The sequence below is a fragment of the Engraulis encrasicolus genome, unplaced genomic scaffold (genome assembly GCF_034702125.1).
Source record: "Engraulis encrasicolus isolate BLACKSEA-1 unplaced genomic scaffold, IST_EnEncr_1.0 scaffold_326_np1212, whole genome shotgun sequence".
NCBI lineage: Eukaryota > Metazoa > Chordata > Actinopteri > Clupeiformes > Engraulidae > Engraulis > Engraulis encrasicolus.
Genome location: NW_026945617.1, coordinates 7,263 through 24,534, shown reverse-complemented (window position 1 = coordinate 24,534; position 17,272 = coordinate 7,263). Strand labels below are relative to the sequence as shown.

The window sequence follows — 17,272 nt, the reverse complement described above, 5'->3', positions numbered from 1 at the left end:
CCTACACAGTGACATATCAGCATTTTTGGAGCACATTTTCTCCAAAATTCTACAGTAAAAGTTGTTACTTCTTTGTCTGGTCACAGCCAGTGGACCTGTTAACAGGCTCATGTGACTCATTATCATGAGTAAAGAAAACTTGGGTCAGCACATTGCATCAAAGTAGTTGCATATGCAAGTTTGCCTTGCCTACACAGTGACAGCATTTTTGGAGAAAATGTTCTCCAAAATTCTACAGTAAAAGTTATTTCTTCTTTGTCTGGTCACAGCCAGTGGACCTGTAAAAAGGCTCATGTGACTCATTACCATTAGTAAAGAAAAAATGGGTCAGCACATAGCATCAAAGTAGTTGCATATGCAAGTGTGCCTCGCCTACACAGTGACATATCAGCATTGTGTAGCACATTTTCTCCAAAATTCTACAGTTAAAGTTGTTACTTCTTTGTCTGGTCACAGCCAGTGGACCTGTAAACAGGTATATATGACTTGTTACCAGTAGTAAGGAAAAATTGGATCGGCACTTCACTTCAAAATCCTTGCATATGCAACTTGCATTGGCCCAATTGACATCTCAGCTTTTTGGAGCACATTTTCTCCAAAATTGTACAGTAAAATTTGTTACTTCTTTGTCTGGTCACAGCCAGTGGACCCGTTAACAGGCTCATGTGACTCATTACCATTAGTAAAGAAAAATTGGGTCAGCACATTGCATCAAAATAGTTAAATATGCAAGTGTGCCTTGCCTACACAGTGACATATCAGCATTTTGGAGCAAATTTTCTCCAAAATTCTACAGTAAAAGTTGTTACTTCTTTGTCTGGTCATAGCCAGTGGACCTGTTAACAGGCTCATATGACTCGTTACCAGTAGTAAGGGAAAAATGGATCAGCACTTCACTTCAAAATGCTTGCATATGCAACTTGCATTAGCCCTATTGACATATCAGCATTTTTGGAGCACATTTTCTCCAAAAGTCTACAGTAAAAGTTATTTCTTCTTTGTCTGGTCACAGCCAGTGGACCTGTTAACAGGCTCATGTGACTCATTATCATTAGTAAAGAAAAATTGGGTCAGCGCATTGCATCAAAATAGTTGCATATGCTAGTTGCAAATGCATATCAGCATTTTGGAGCACATTTTCTCCAAAACTCTACAGTAAAAGTTTTTACTTCTTTGTCTGGTCACAGCCAGTGGACCTGTTAACAGGGTCATTTGACTCGTTACCAGTAGTAAGGAAAAAATGGATCAGCACTTCATTTCAAAATGCCTGCTTATGCAACTTGCATTAGACCAATATGACAGGATTTTGGAGCACATTTTCTCCAAAATTGAACAGTAAAAGTTGTTACTTCTTTGTCTGGTCACAGCCAGTGGACCTGTTAAAAGGCTCATGTGACTCATTACCATTAGTAAAGAAAAAATGGGTCAGCACATTGAATCAAGTTGCATATGCAAGTGTGCCTTGCCTATACACAACGACATATCAGCATTTTGTTGCACATTTTCTCCAAAATTCTACAGTAAAAGTTGTTACTTCTTTGTGTGGGCACAGCCAGTGGACCTGTTAACAGGTACATATGACTCATTACCAGTAGTAAGGAAAAATTGGATCGGCACTTCACTTCAAAATCCTTGCATATGCAACTTGCATTGGCCCAATTGACATATCAGCATTTTTGGAGCACATTTTCTCCAAAATTGTACAGTAAAATGTATTACTTCTTTGTCTGGTCACAGCCAGTGGACCCGTTAACAGGCTCATGTGACTCATTACCATTAGTAAAGAAAAAATGGGTCAGCACATTGCATCAAAGTAGTTGCATATGCAAGTTTGCCTTGCCTACACAGTGACATAGCATTTTTGGAGCACATTTTCTCCAAAATTCTACTGTAAAAGTTATTACTTCTTTGTCTGGTCACAGCCAGTGGACCTGTTAACAGGCTCATGTGACTCGTTATCATTAGTAAAGGAAACTTGGGTCAGCACATTGTATCAAAATAGTTGCATATGCAACTTGCATTAGCCCAATTGACATATCAGCATTTTTGGAGCAAATGTTCTCCAAAATTGTACAGTAAAATTTGTTACTTCTTTGTCTGGTCACAGCCAGTGGACCCGTTAACAGGCTCATGTGACTCATTACCATTAGTAAAGAAAAATTGGGTCAGCACATTGCATCAAAATAGTTGCATATGCAAGTGTGCCTTGCCTACAAAGTGACATATCAGCATTTTGGAGGACATTTTCTCCAAACTTATACAATAAAATGTGTTACTTCTTTGTCTGGTCACAGCCAGTGTACCTGTTAACAGGCTCTTATGACTCGTTAACAGTAGTAAGGAGAAAATCGATCAGTACTTCACTTAGAAAAGGCTTACATATGCAACTTGTATTAGCCCAATTGACATATCAGCATCTTTGGAGCAAATTTTCTCCAAAATTCTACGGTAAAAGTTGTTACTTCTTCGTATGGTCACAGCCAGTGGACCTGTTAACAGGCTCATTTGACTCATTACCAGTAGCACGGAAAAAATGGATCAGCACTTCACTTCAAAATGCCTGCATATGCAACTTGCATTAGACCAATATGACAGGATTTTGGAGCACATTTTCTCCAAAATTCTACAGTAAAAGTTGTTACTTCTTTGTCTGGTCACAGCCAGTGGACCTGTTAACAGGCTCATATGACTCGTTACCAGTAGTAAGGGAAAAATGGATCAGCACTTCACTTCAAAATGCTTGCATATGCAACTTGCATTAGCCCAATTGACATATCAGCATTTTGGAGCACATTTTCTCCAAAATTCTACAGTAAAAGTTGTTACTTCTTTGTCTGGTCACAGCCAGTGGACCTGTTAACAGGCTCATGTGACTCGTTATCATTAGTAAAGGAAACTTGGGTCAGCACATTGTATCAAAATAGTTGCATATGCAAGTGTGCCTTGCCTACACAGTGACATATCAGCACTTTGGAGCACATTTTCTCCAAAATTCTACAGTAAAAGTTGTTACTTCTTTGTCTGGTCACAGCCAGTGGACCTGTTAACAGGTACATATGACTTGTTACCAATAGTAAGGAAAAATTGGATCGGCACTTCACCTCAAAATCCTTGCATATGCAACTTGCATTGGCCCAATTGACATATCAGCTATTTTGGAGCACATTTTCTCCAAAATTGTACAGTAAAATTTGATACTTCTTTGTCTGGTCACAGCCACTGGACCCGTTAACAGGCTCATGTGACTCATTACCATTAGTAAAGAAAAATTGGGTCAGCACATTGCATCAAAATAGTTAAATATGCAAGTGTGCCTTGCCTACACAGTGACATATCAGCATTTTGGAGCACATTTTCTCCAAAATTGTACAGTAAAAGTTGTTACTTCTTTGTCTGGTCACAGACAGTGGACCTGTTAACAGGCTCATATGACTCGTTACCAATAGTAAGGGAAAAATGGATCAGCACTTCACTTCAAAATGCTTGCATATGCAACTTGCATTAGCCCTATTGACATATCAGCATTTTTGGAGCACATTTTCTCCAAAATTCTACAGTAAAAGTTATTACTTCTTTGTCTGGTCACAGCCAGTGGACCTGTTAACAGGCTCATGTGACTCGTTATCATTAGTAAAGGAAACTTGGGTCAGCACATTGTATCAAAATAGTTGCATATGCAAGTGTGCCTTGCCTACACAGTGACATATCAGCACTTTGGAGCACATTTTCTCCAAACTTCTACAGTAAAAGTTGTTACTTCTTTGTCTGGTCACAGCCAGTGAACCTGTTAACAGGTACATATGACTCGTTACCAAAAGTAAGGAAATATTGGATCGGCAGTTCACTTCAAAATCCTTGCATATGCAACTTGCATTAGACCAATTGACATATCAGCATTTTTGGAGCAAATTTTCTCCGAAATTGTACAGTAAAATAAAATTACAGTAAAAGAGATACAATTTGCTCCCTAACACTGACTTTGCTGTGGATCATTAAATTACATTAAATTACAGTGCATTACATTGCACTTAGCTGACGCTTTCATTTATTCAAAGCAACTTACAGTTATTATTATTTTTCAGGGTATTGGTTACAGTCCCTGGAGCAATGCAGGGTTAGGTGCCTTGCTCAAGGGCACCTCAGCCATGGATGGAGATGTAGGGAGAGGTCAGGGGGGATTCGAACCTACAACCCCTAGATTGAAAGACCAACTCTCTAACCACTAGACCACGGCTGCCCCGCACATCTTGATCTCAGATGGAAGGGACCAGACAAAGAAGTAACAACTTTTACTGTAGAGTTTTGGAGAAAATGTGCAACAAAAATGCTGATATGTCAATTGGGCTAATGCAAGTTGCATATGCAAGCATTTTGAAGTGAAGTGCTGATCCATTTTTCCCTTACTACTGGTAAGAAGTCATATGAGCCTGTTAACAGGTCCACTGGCTTTGACCAGACAAAGAAGTAACAACTTTTACTGTAGAATTCTGGAGAAAATGTGCTACAAAATGCTGATGTCACTGTGTAGGCAAGGCACACTTGCATATGCAACTATTTTGATGCAATGTGCTGACCCAATTTTTCTTTACTAATGGTAATGAGTCACATGAGCCTGTTAACAGGTTCACTGGCTGTGACCAGACAAAGAAGTAACAAGTTTTACTGTAGAATTTTGGAGAAAATGTGCTCCAAAAATGCTGATATGTCAATTGGGCTAATGCAAGTTGCATATGCAAGGATTTTGAAGTGAAGTGCTGATCCTTTTTTTCCTTACTACAGGTAACGAGTCATATGAGCCTGTTAACAGGTCCACTGGCTGTGACAAGACAAAGAAGTAACAACTTTTACTGTAGAATTTTGGAGAAAATGTGCTCCAAAATCCTGTCATATTGGCCTAATGCAAGTTGCATATGCAAGCATTTTGAAGTGAAGTGCTGATCCATTTTTCCTTACTACTGATAACGAGTCATATGAGCCTGTTAACAGGTCCAGTGGCTGTGACCAGACAAAGAAGAAATAACTTTTACTGTAGAATTTTGGAGAAAATGTGCTCCAAAAATGCTGTCACTGTGTAGGCAAGGCAAACTTGCATATGCAACTACTTTGATGCAATGTGCTGACCCAATTTTTCTTTACTAATGGTAATGAGTCACATGAGCCTGTTAACAGGTCCAGTGGCTGTGACCAGACAAAGAAGTAGCAACTTTTACTGTAGAATTTTGGAGAAAATCTGCTCCAAAATGCTGATATGTCACTGTGTAGGCAAGGCACACTTGCATATGCAACTATTTTGATGCAATGTGCTGACCCAATTTTTCTTTACTAATGGTAATGAGTCACATGAGCCTGTTAACAGGTCCAGTGGCTGTGAAGAGACAAAGAAATAGAAACTTTTACTGTAGAATTTTGGAGAAAATCTGCTCCAAAATGCTGATATGTCACTGTGTAGGCAAGGCACACTTGCATATGCAACTATTTTGATGCAATGTGCTGACCCAATTTTTCTTTACTATTGGTAATGAGTCACATGGGCTGGTTAACAGGTCCACTGGCTGTGACCAGACAATGAAGTAACAACTTTTACTGTAGAATTTTTGAGAAAATGTGCTCTAAAATGCTGATATGTCAATTGGGCTAATGCAAGTTTCATATGCAAGCATTTAGAAGTGAAGTGTTGATTCAATGTTTCCTTACTAATGGTAATGAATCACATGAGACTGTTAACAGGTCCACTGGCTGTGACCAGACAAAGAAGTAACAACTTTTACTGTAGAATTTTGGAGAAAAAGTCCTTCAAAATGCTGATATATCACTGTGTAGGCATGGCAAACTTGCATATGCAACTATTGTGATGCAATGTGCTGACCCAATTTTTCTTTACTATTGGTAATGAGTCACATGGGCCTGTTAACAGGTCCACTGGCTGTGACCAGACAATGAAGTAACAACTTTTACTGTAGAATTTTGGAGAAAATGTCCTTCAAATGTCGATATATATCACTGTGTAGGCAAAGCAAACTTGCATATGCAACTGTTTTGATGCAATGTGCTGACCCAATTTTTCTTTACTATGGGTAATGAGTCACATGGGCTGGTTAACAGGTCCACTGACTGTGACCAGACAATGAAGTAACAACTTTTACTGTAGAATTTTGGAGAAAATGTCCTTCAAAATGCCGATATATCACTGTGTAGGCAAGGCAAACTTGCATATGCAACTACTTTGATGCAATGTGCTGACCCAATTTTTCTTTACTATTGGTAATGAGTCACATGAGCCTGTTAACAGGTCCACTGGCTGTGACCAGACAATGAAGTAACAACTTTTACTGTAGAATTTTGGAGAAAATGTCCTTCAAAATGCTGATATATTACCGTGTGGGCAAGTCAAACTTGCATATGCAACTACTTTGATGCAATGTGCTGACCCAATTTTTCTTTACAATTGGTAATGAGTCACATGAGCCTGTTAACAGGTCCACTGGCTGTGACCAGACAATGAAGTAACAACTTTTACTGTAGAATTTTGGAGAAAATGTCCTTCAAAATGCCGATATATCACTGTGTAGGCAATGCAAACTTGCATATGCAACTACTTTGATGCAATGTGCTGACCCAATTTTTCTTTACTATTGGTAATGAGTCACATGAGCCTGTTAACAGGTCCACTGGCTGTGACCAGACAATGAAGTAACAACTTTTACTGTAGAATTTTGGAGAAAATGTCCTTCAAAATGCCGATATATCACTGTGTAGGCAAGGCAAACTTGCATATGCAACTACTTTGATGCAATGAGCTGACCCAATTTTTCTTTACTATTGGTAATGAGTCACATGGGCTGGTTAACAGGTCCACTGGCTGTGACCAGACAATGAAGTAACAACTTTTACTGTAGAATTTTGGAGAAAATGTCCTTTAAAATGCCGATATATCACTGTGTAGGCAAGGCAAACTTGCATATGCAACTACTTTGATGCAATGTGCTGACCCAATTTTTCTTTACTATTGGTAATGAGTCACATGAGCCTGTTAACAGGTCCACTGGCTGTGACCAGACAATGAAGTAACAACTTTTACTGTAGAATTTTGGAGAAAATGTCCTTCAAAATGCTGATATATTACCGTGTGGGCAAGTCAAACTTGCATATGCAACTACTTTGATGCAATGTGCTGACCCAATTTTTCTTTACTATTGGTAATGAGTCACATGAGCCTGTTAACAGGTCCACTGGCTGTGACCAGACAATGAAGTAACAACTTTTACTGTAGAATTTTGGAGAAAATGTCCTTCAAAATGCCGATATATCACTGTGTAGGCAATGCAAACTTGCATATGCAACTACTTTGATGCAATGTGCTGACCCAATTTTTCTTTACTATTGGTAATGAGTCACATGAGCCTGTTAACAGGTCCACTGGCTGTGACCAGACAATGAAGTAACAACTTTTACTGTAGAATTTTGGAGAAAATGTCCTTCAAAATGCCGATATATCACTGTGTAGGCAATGCAAACTTGCATATGCAACTACTTTGATGCAATGTGCTGACCCAATTTTTCTTTACTATTGGTAATGAGCCACATGGGCTGGTTAACAGGTCCACTGACTGTGACCAGACAATGAAGTAACAACTTTTACTGTAGAATTTTGGAGAAAATGTCCTTCAAAATGCCGATATATCACTGTGTAGGCAAGGCAAACTTCCATATGCAACTACTTTGATGCAATGAGCTGACCCAATTTTTCTTTACTATTGGTAATGAGTCACATGGGCTGGTTAACAGGTCAACTGGCTGTGACCAGACAATGAATTAACAACTTTTACTGTAGAATTTTGGAGAAAATGTCCTTCAAAATGCCGATATATCACTGTGTAGGCAAGACAAACTTGCATTTGCAACTACTTTGATGCAATGTGCTGACCCAATTTTTTTTTACTATTGGTAATGAGTCACATGGGCTGGTTAACAGGTCCACTGGCTGTGACCAGACAAAGAAGTAACAACTTTTACTGTACAATTTTGGAGAAAATGTGCTCCAAAAATGCTGATATGTCAATTGGGCCAATGGGTCAAAGACGTCCAAAAAGGAACTGTCATTCAGTGTAACGGATACCTTCTGCTGACTGTAACTGTAAGAAACATGACTCTTTTTATTCTATTTTTTTCCAGTGAATTCATGGAAGCCTCGTCTGTCATCCATTCACTTGAAACAATTTAAAAATCATGTTATTTTACAGTTACAGTCAGCAGAAGGTATCCGTTACACTGAATGACAGTTCCTTTTTGGACGTCTTTGACCCCAATGCAAGTTGCATATAAAAGGATTTTGAAGTGAAGTGCCGATCCAATTTTTCCTTACTACTGGTAACGAGTCATATGTACCTGTTAACAGGTCCACTGGCTGTGACCAGACAAAGAAGTAACAACCTTTACTGTAGAATTTTGGAGAAAATGTGCAACAAAATGCTGATATGTCATTGTGTATAGGCAAGGCACACTTCCATATGCAACTATTTTGATGCAATGTGCTGACCCAATTTTTCTTTACTAATGGTAATGAGTCACATGAGCCTTTTAACAGGTCCACTGGCTGTGACCAGACAAAGAAGTAACAACTTTTACTGTAGAATTTTGGAGAAATTGTGCTCCAAAAATGCTGATATGTCAATTAGGCTAATGCAAGTTGCATATGCATGCATTTTGAAGTGAAGTGCTGATCCTTTTTTTCCTTACTACTGGTAACGAGTCATATGAGCCTGTTAACAAGTCCACTGGCTGTGACCAGACAAAGAAGTAACAACTTTTACTGTAGAATTTTGGAGAAAATGTGCTCCAAAATGCTGATATGTCACTGTGTAGGCAAGGCACACTTGCATTTGCAACTATTTTGATGCAATGTGCTGACCCAATTTTTCTTTACTTATGATAATGAGTCACATGAGCCTTTTAACAGGTCCACTGGCTGTGACCAGAAAAAGAAGTAACAACTTTTACTGTAGAATTTTGGAGAAAATGTGCTCCCAAAATGCTGATATGTCAATAGGGCTAATGCAAGTTGCATATGCAAGCATTTTGAAGTGAAGTGCTGATCCATTTTTCCCTTACTACTGGTAACAAGTCATATGAGCCTGTTAACAGGTCCACTGGCTGTGACCAGACAAAGAAGTAACAACTTTTACTGTAGAATTTTGGAGAAAATGTGCTCCAAAATGCTGATATGTCACTGTGTAGGCAAGGCACACTTGCATATTTAACTATTTTGATGCAATGTGCTGACCCAATTTTTCTTTACTAATGGTAATGAGTCACATGAGCCTGTTAACGGGTCCACTGGCTGTGACCAGACAAAGAAGTAACAAATTTTACTGTACAATTTTGGAGAAAATGTGCTCCAAAAAAGCTGATATGTCAATTGGGCCAATGCAAGTTGCATATGCAAGGATTTTGAAGTAAGGGCCGATCCAATTTTTCCTTACTACTGGTAACAAGTCATATGTACCTGTTAACAGGTCCACTGGCTGTGACCAGACAAAGAAGTAACAACTTTTACTGTAGAATTTTGGAGAAAATGTGCTACAAAATGCTGATATGTCACTGTGTAGGCAAGGCACACTTGCATATGCAACTACTTTGATGCTATGTGCTGACCCATTTTTTCTTTACTAATGGTAATGAGTCACATGAGCCTGTTAACAGGTCCACTGGCTGTGACCAGACAAAGAAGTAACAACTTTTACTGTATAATTTTGGAGAAAATGTGCTCCAAAAATGCTGATATGTCAATTGGGCTAATGCAAGTTGCATATGCAAGCATTTTGAAGTGAAGTGCTGATCCATTTTTCCCTTACTACTGGTAACGAGTCATATGAGCCTGTTAACAGGTCCACTGGCTGTGACCAGACAAAGAAGTAACAACTTTTACTGTACAATTTTGGAGAAAATGTGCTCCAAAATCCTGTCATATTGGTCTAATGCAATTTGCATATGCAGGCATTTTGAAGTGAAGTGCTGATCCATTTTTCCTTACTACTGGTAACGAGTCAAATGAGCCTGTTAACAGGTCCACTGGCTGTGACCAGACAAAGAAGTAACAACTTTTACTGTATAATTTTGGAGAAAATGTGCTACAAAATGCTGATATGTCACTGTGTAGGCAAGGCACACTTGCATATGCAACTATTTTGATGCAATGTGCTGACCCAATTTTTCTTTACTAATGATAATGAGTCACATGAGCCTTTTAACAGGTCCACTGGCTGTGACCAGACAAAGAAGTAACAACTTTTACTGTAGAATTTTGGAGAAAATGTGCTCCAAAAATGCTGATATGTCAATTGGGCTAATGCAAGTTGCATATGCAAGCATGTTGATGTGAAGTGCTTATCCATTATTTCCTTACTACTGGTAACGAATCATATGAGCCTGTTAACAGGTCCACTGGCTGTGACCAGACAAAGAAGTAACAACTTCTACTGTAAAATTTTGGAGAAAATGTCCTTTAAAATGCTGATATATCACTGTGTAGGCAAGGCAACATTGCATATGCAAGGACTTTGAAGATAAGTGCTGATCCAAAATGTCCTTATTACTGGTAAGCTTAATGCGTCATCTGGACATGCTGGCAGTTCCACTGGCTACTACCAGACCAAGAAGTAATGGATTTTACTGTAGAAATCTGGAGAAAAGCACCTTCAATACATACTATTTCATGCTTTTCCACCTCACATACGTACCATGGCCAATGTAAGGAGAATGCATTGTAATGGCAAAGTGTGAATGTAAGATGCACAGACACTGTTGCTGCAAGTACACTCTGACGAGAACCTGCTGAAGAACCAAGCTGCATAGCTTTATATATTGGACGGGGTTATGGTGGGGTATGGGGAACCTGGCGGAGGTGTGTGTGTGTGTGTGGGGGGGGGATTTGTTCCACCGGCTGTGAGAGCAGACAAATAACGAAAAGATTTTACTGTACAATTTTGAAGAAATTGAAATTATGCATGTTCTCTTACTGTTTCACATTTAGGTCTACTGACAATGTCTAAATAGTGTAGTGTACGTCCATTTATGTATTTATAAGGGCTGTGGTGGACATGCACTGGTGGCATTTGAACTTGTGCTTTATATTTAGGCTACAGTATTCAGAAAAAAATATTACCGGTAATTTGTTTTGTTGCTTAATTAATGACCATAGATATCAGCATGTTTAGGTGAATAGGCCACACACACACACACACACACACACACACACACACACACACGCGCGCGCGCGCGCGTTTGACAGAACGTCCTATGTAATAAAACATTACAATGAAGGAAAACGACAGAACACCGGTCCTGACATATGGGCTACCAGTTCTCACCACACCAGCACTGAAATCGCTTACTAAATGTGCCTGCGTTGGTTTCTCTGTTCAAAACTTTATGGAAATGTGTCTCTCGTGTTTACTTGTTGTGATCTGTAGTTTAGTACGCTGAAGCAATTTCCCCACGTGCGTGCTCTCGGTGCATTCATATGGCCTGCCTATATCCCCTGACGTCGGCGATAGCCCACTGGTAAACAGGTAGAAACTTACTGTGTTTGAGATCGTGCAGTGTAAAAGCAAAGGTTCTCATTCCTTAAACTAAATAAAGAGAACCAGCACTCCACGTGGTTGCCCGTCACGACGGGCAATAAAATAAATAAATAAATAATAAACCATCCGCGTTCCGTCAGCCGCCATTCAGCCAGCCGCTCGGGAAAATATAAATAAATAAATAAATAAACTAGCACCGTTCCGTCAGCCGCCATTCAGCCAGCCGCTCGGGAAAATATAAATAAATAAATAAATAAACTAGCACCGTTCCGTCAGCCGCCATTCAGCCAGCCGCTCCAGTAAATATAAATAAACAAATACATAAACTAGCACCGTTCCGTCAGCCGTGGTTCAGCCAGCTGAGCCGACACTCAAGTCGAACACAGTGGAGATGCGTTTACCCGTTCATCTTCACCTGGAGAGATCTGTGTTTGAGAGGGAAATGGTCTAAAACCGTAGTAATAGAATACACGCGCATGGTGTTTTCTGAGTCAAGCGCGGATGAAGGAAGCGAGGCTCACGTCACCGCAGTTGTTGTCCCACCAAATACCAAATTGATGACTAATCCTTTGGCAGACCCAGTGATAAAATGCAGTGAAAGGGAAAGCGTTGAGGACAACCACATTGTGGATAGCTCTTCCCCCTGGTTTCGTTGGTCACTGTTGGGAACACCATCGGGTAGCCTACTCGGATGATGACCATATCGTGGAAGGCGTGTTTGTTTGAAAAGGAACGGGGATAATTTGAAAGCGCACTTAACAGTTGTCACAGTTTTAAAACAACGTGATGAATAACACGTGCTGGTTAGCTGACAGATATCCTGAACTTGTACTTCAGCCTCTTTGGGACTTGATGCGCGAGAGACAGGTATTGTTGCGGTCACCTTTGCTCGCCGCATGTTTTGCGTTTTCCGTCCACTTGATTTTCTGCGCTCCTTACTTGTTGCTGGACATACTTGGTGGTCGTTGCCAGTGGATTTATAAATACAGGATCGATGGAAGGATTAATGAGTCGTTTCAGCTACAGAGATGGCTTGACTGCCTTGGAAGAATCATCCTCAAGTACCTGTGTGGCATCCTGCCCTCTGTTGCGCTTTTCCAAAGCCTTCGCGGACTACGTTTACCTGATGAGGCGCCGTCTTGCTTCCTTGCCCTCAAAGAGATAGCCCTGTGCTTGCTCCTCTTCGACACCTTTTTCTTCGGGTGGCATTATTTCATGCACCGGTAAGAATCTTTGAAGCCATTATTGAATCAAATAATGGACATTCTTCCAATTTGCATAAGCAGTGTGGTTAAGTTAGAGGTCCCCCTGTGCACTGTCATGGGAGCCTATTTTCAACCTGCATTGAAATCAGCTTCATGTCATACTGAGACTGAAACTTGCTTAAGAAAAGTTATTATTGTTAATTGCAAGTAAATATAGGCCTAAGGTAAATTTCAATAGGCCTATAATGAGTGAGTATAGCATGGGTGGATGACTCATTTAACCTTGCATGGGATTGTGACAGAGAGACCCAAAAGATTGGTAGGCCTTGTTTTTATTTTTAAATCATTACAAAAGCAGAAGGGATTGATTCAGGTCACAAAATGTGTCCAGTAGTATGAGTGTCCATCCAAAAATGGGCGTCCACTTCAAAAAGTATGAAAAGGGTTTGATGCACTCCTGTGTAAGACTTTCTGATGCAGTCAAAATATTTTTATTGATTTTTTTAATTTATTTATTGGATGGCAAAGGTGGTTATCTGTGATGAAAGATAAGTCTGGTGGTTGTGATCAAATTGGGCTTTGTGGTGTCTTGATGTACTGTATAATCTGAAGATGTTTGCTATTAATGGGTATTTACTTTACAGTGTGTTTCATGTATCTAGGCTACTTGTATCAAAATGAACATTATACACTGCTCTTTATAAAATATAATGCAAGTAAAATCATTTTGTTCCATATTTTATTACATTGTGCTTAATTCATTGTAACCGAAACGGAAAGTGTAACCAAATTGGCATGCTCTACCCACTACCTATCCTTCTGAAAATGTTACAACATGTCGTTGACTTAATAATGTGCCTGTACCCACCATGCATGTTTAAACAAGTTAACATGGTTCATTCGGAAAGTGCAACCACTGCAGGTTTTAAGGTCAAGCACGGTCTGTCTGTATGCCGTGCAATGTATGTGTAAGGGAAACCAGGTTTGGTTGTTACATGGATTGGTTGTCATAGTCATCACATCTCAGCCACCAAAGGACGCTAACCACTGGGTTGGTTGTCACATCGATGCAAGGTGCCTTTGACAGCTTATATTTTGAAGAAAATGGATTTAATGGGCCGTAGGACTATCCGGTTGTGCCTGACCCATCAAGCATTGAACGATACATGGTTATAAAATGTATAAATATATGAAATGGTTTTCTAGCATAATCTGTATTAGAAGAAATTAGCCTACATTTAAGTTAAAAAAAAAAAAAAAAGTGACAACCAACTGCGGCCTCCCCTATCTTTTTTTGGGTCATAGGGTTCCATGGCTGTTCCAGGAGGTTCACCGGGCCCATCACCAGAACCACAACACCTTCGCCCTGGCTGCCCAAGACGCCAGCATCGCCGAGCTGGTGTCCCTCCAGACGCTGGCCCAGGGCACCGCCGCCCTGGTTCGCTGCCACCCGCTGAGTGAGCTCGTCTTCCACCTGCTCAACACCTACCTGGCTGTGGACGACCACTGTGGGTACGACCTGCCCTGGGCGCTGCATCGCCTGGTGCCCTGCTTCAGTGGAGCCAGGTATCACCAGGCCCATCACCAGAAGTACAAGGGGAACTACGCGCCGTACTTCAGGCACTGGGACTGGATATTTGGCACGGCACTGATGGAGGACAGAAGGGCACGACGACGTGAAGCTGGTCTCCACGAACGTGCTGAGAAGTGGCCACCTGGAGTCATGTCCTACTTTTTTTCACTGAAAGAGATTGATTGATTGGTTGATTGATTGATATCAATTGGTCAGTTGGTTGCTTGCTTGCTTGGTCTATAGCAGTGGTTCTCAAACTTTTTTGAACGCCCCCTTGACCTCATCATAAGCCTCCCAACACCCCCTTGACCTCATCATAAGCCTGCCAATGCCCCCCTTAGTATTGAAAAATAAAATAGACTAATGCCCCCCAATGGGAACTAAGCCCCACCCCCACTCAACCGTGTCCTTCTCAACCACCCTCCAGGGCTCCCCAACGCCCACTAGGGGGCTGTAGTGCCCCCGTTGAGAAAGACTAGTCTGCAGTCTTTGATTGACTGGCTGATTGATGTTTCCTTCTGGAGTCTGAACATTGGAAATAAAGTGAATGAAATTGTCAGTCGTGGGAAAGACAAAAACATGATGTGCGCTAAGGTTTCTCTTTCAGGAAAGAAAGGGTGCTGCTTTCCTGCTCCATGCCGGTTCATCCAACTGTGTCAAGGTTTGACACACACTGAACTGAATGAAAGCAGCCTGTAGATACCAGAGGGAGGAAATGAGTGACTCATGCCAATAATGTGATGTGATATTAGTCTGTCATGTTTATATTTGCCAGTAGAACTGGAGCTGCCTAAGGATGAATACTAACAACAATGTTTTTAGAGCTCAATGTTCATAGTTTTGTTGGCAGGGTTGAAGATTATATGCTTGTTTATGCAATGGAATGAAGGAAGACACATTTTATATTAGTTTTTAACGGAAACAAACAAGTGTATGGATGATTGTTATTATAACTCGATTACTATTTTATATTTTTTTACTGCATTTTTTTTTACGGCAGAACTATATTTTTGTAACCAAAAGTATAACAGAATTATATATTATCTAGTAGTATATTCTATTGCACTGAAGCAGCTAGAGAAGTTCTTTATGTTTTGCCTCGACCGAGTTGTTTTTTTTGTTATTCGGCTTGTTTGGGTTTTGGGTCTATTTTCTGCCCCTTGGACAGCGTGTGCAAGACTTGCCATATCATCTACAGAGCTGACCCTTTTCTCTTGAGCTGCTGTTCTGGTGAAGGCGCTGCCTCCTGCACAGAGCTGGGCTGGGACCAGAAACACAGAGCATTTCAGTCTTGAACTGCCCCCCGATACTTAAAGGGGTATGCCACTATTTGGGGGCTTAATACAGTTAAAATCATTGGCCAGGGTTTATAAAGGTGGTAAAGTGTCTTGTTTTTCATGTTAAGCGTTGTCTTGCTTTAAGACAAGTTAAAAAAGGGAATATGTAGCTAAGCTAATGACAGTCAATGGATCCGTGTAGCTTTTAACTTGTCTTAAAGCAAGACAACGCTTAACATGAAACATAAGACACTTTACCACCTTCATAAACCCTGGCCAACGATTTTAACTGCATTAAGCCTCAAAATAGTGGCATACCCCTTTAAAATCAGACAGTCCACTGTCTTTGAAGATGGAGCCCCTCTGAACTGTGGGCCAGTCCCTAAGAAAAAAACAAACAAACAAAAAAAACACAACAGTACCGGTCCCTGGAGACTGTCGACCGGCCCACCAGGAAAATGCCCTGTATGCCAGATGACCAGTCCAGCCCTGCTCCTGCATCGGTAACATTGGGAACCTAAGTGCCTGTCCAAGAATGACCCAAATACTTGCCTACTGGAACTCATGAGATGTTTTGTCCAAACACACAAAACAACACAGGGCTGACGACGGCACTGTTCCAATTCTCTGCGCACTCAAATAGCCATCAGTTTGGAGATGTTTTTGGTTGTTAATCTGAGGACAACCATAATCACTAATACAAAAACATAATACTAATTTACTTTCATATAGCACATTTCATGGAACCCAAGGTTGTTTTGCAGAAAGTGGATGGGGCTGGGAGAGATGGGGAAAGGGTCAGAGGCCATATTCCTCAGTGACCATACGGGACTTTACATGCTTTTTGAGGGAAGCCAATTTGGGAGCTTGGCATACTATGTGGAGAGGTACACTGTTCCAGAACGGGCCCTGCCATGGCCAACCGGAAGGGCACTCACCTGCCATGCGGCTGACCCGGGTTCGATTCCCGGCCCGGGTCGTTTGCCGACCACTCCCCGTCTCTCTCCCACTTCGCTTCCTGTCTGCCTCTCACACTGTCCTATCAAATAAAGTCGAAAAAGACCACCAAATAAAGACTGTTCCAGAAGGTTGGGGCCGCAACACAGAAAACAGTCATAATCGGTCCATTGCCTAGCACAGAGGATGGCAACCTGGTCCTTGCCAGAGAACCTCAGGAACCTTGACTGGGAGTTGGGTTGGCGCCGCATGGTGGAGAGCAAGACGCCGCATGGTGGAGAGCAAGAGCATGGAGTGGGGAGCAGGATTTTGCATGTGATGAAGAGACTTCACTGGGAGATGGAAACTGATTGACTTATCGGAGTGATATGTTGCCACCGGACCCTGGCAGCTGAGTTTTGAACACCATAGTCTGTCCATGGCTGTACTGGACAGACTACGATCATAGTGTACTATAGTCCAGATTGGATGTATAGATTAGAATCTTGTGATGTCACTGCTATTTGTACTGCCATTTTAGAGACCGCCATGACTGCATTACCACAGAGAGACTGCAGTCGCATATGTGACACATATGTAACACCCCCAACACACACTTGACAGCACATTTTTAAACATGTCAGCAATTTGCTGTGCTGTCATATGTAGGGCTTATCATCAGCAAAAGCAACTTTCAGAGCC

At 41.0% G+C, this 17,272-nt stretch overlaps 1 protein-coding gene across 1 annotated transcript; it reads left to right on the top strand.

Annotated features, from left to right (window-relative positions):
• Nucleotides 1–12,276: 12,276 nt before the first annotated feature.
• Nucleotides 12,277–14,641, top strand: LOC134443449 (cholesterol 25-hydroxylase-like protein). Its single transcript, XM_063193231.1, has 2 exons — nucleotides 12,277–12,802; nucleotides 14,090–14,641. Exons 1-2 carry the CDS (start codon nucleotides 12,366–12,368, stop codon nucleotides 14,541–14,543), a joined length of 891 nt encoding a protein of 296 aa, XP_063049301.1. The 5' UTR covers nucleotides 12,277–12,365; the 3' UTR covers nucleotides 14,544–14,641.
• Nucleotides 14,642–17,272: the final 2,631 nt, after the last annotated feature.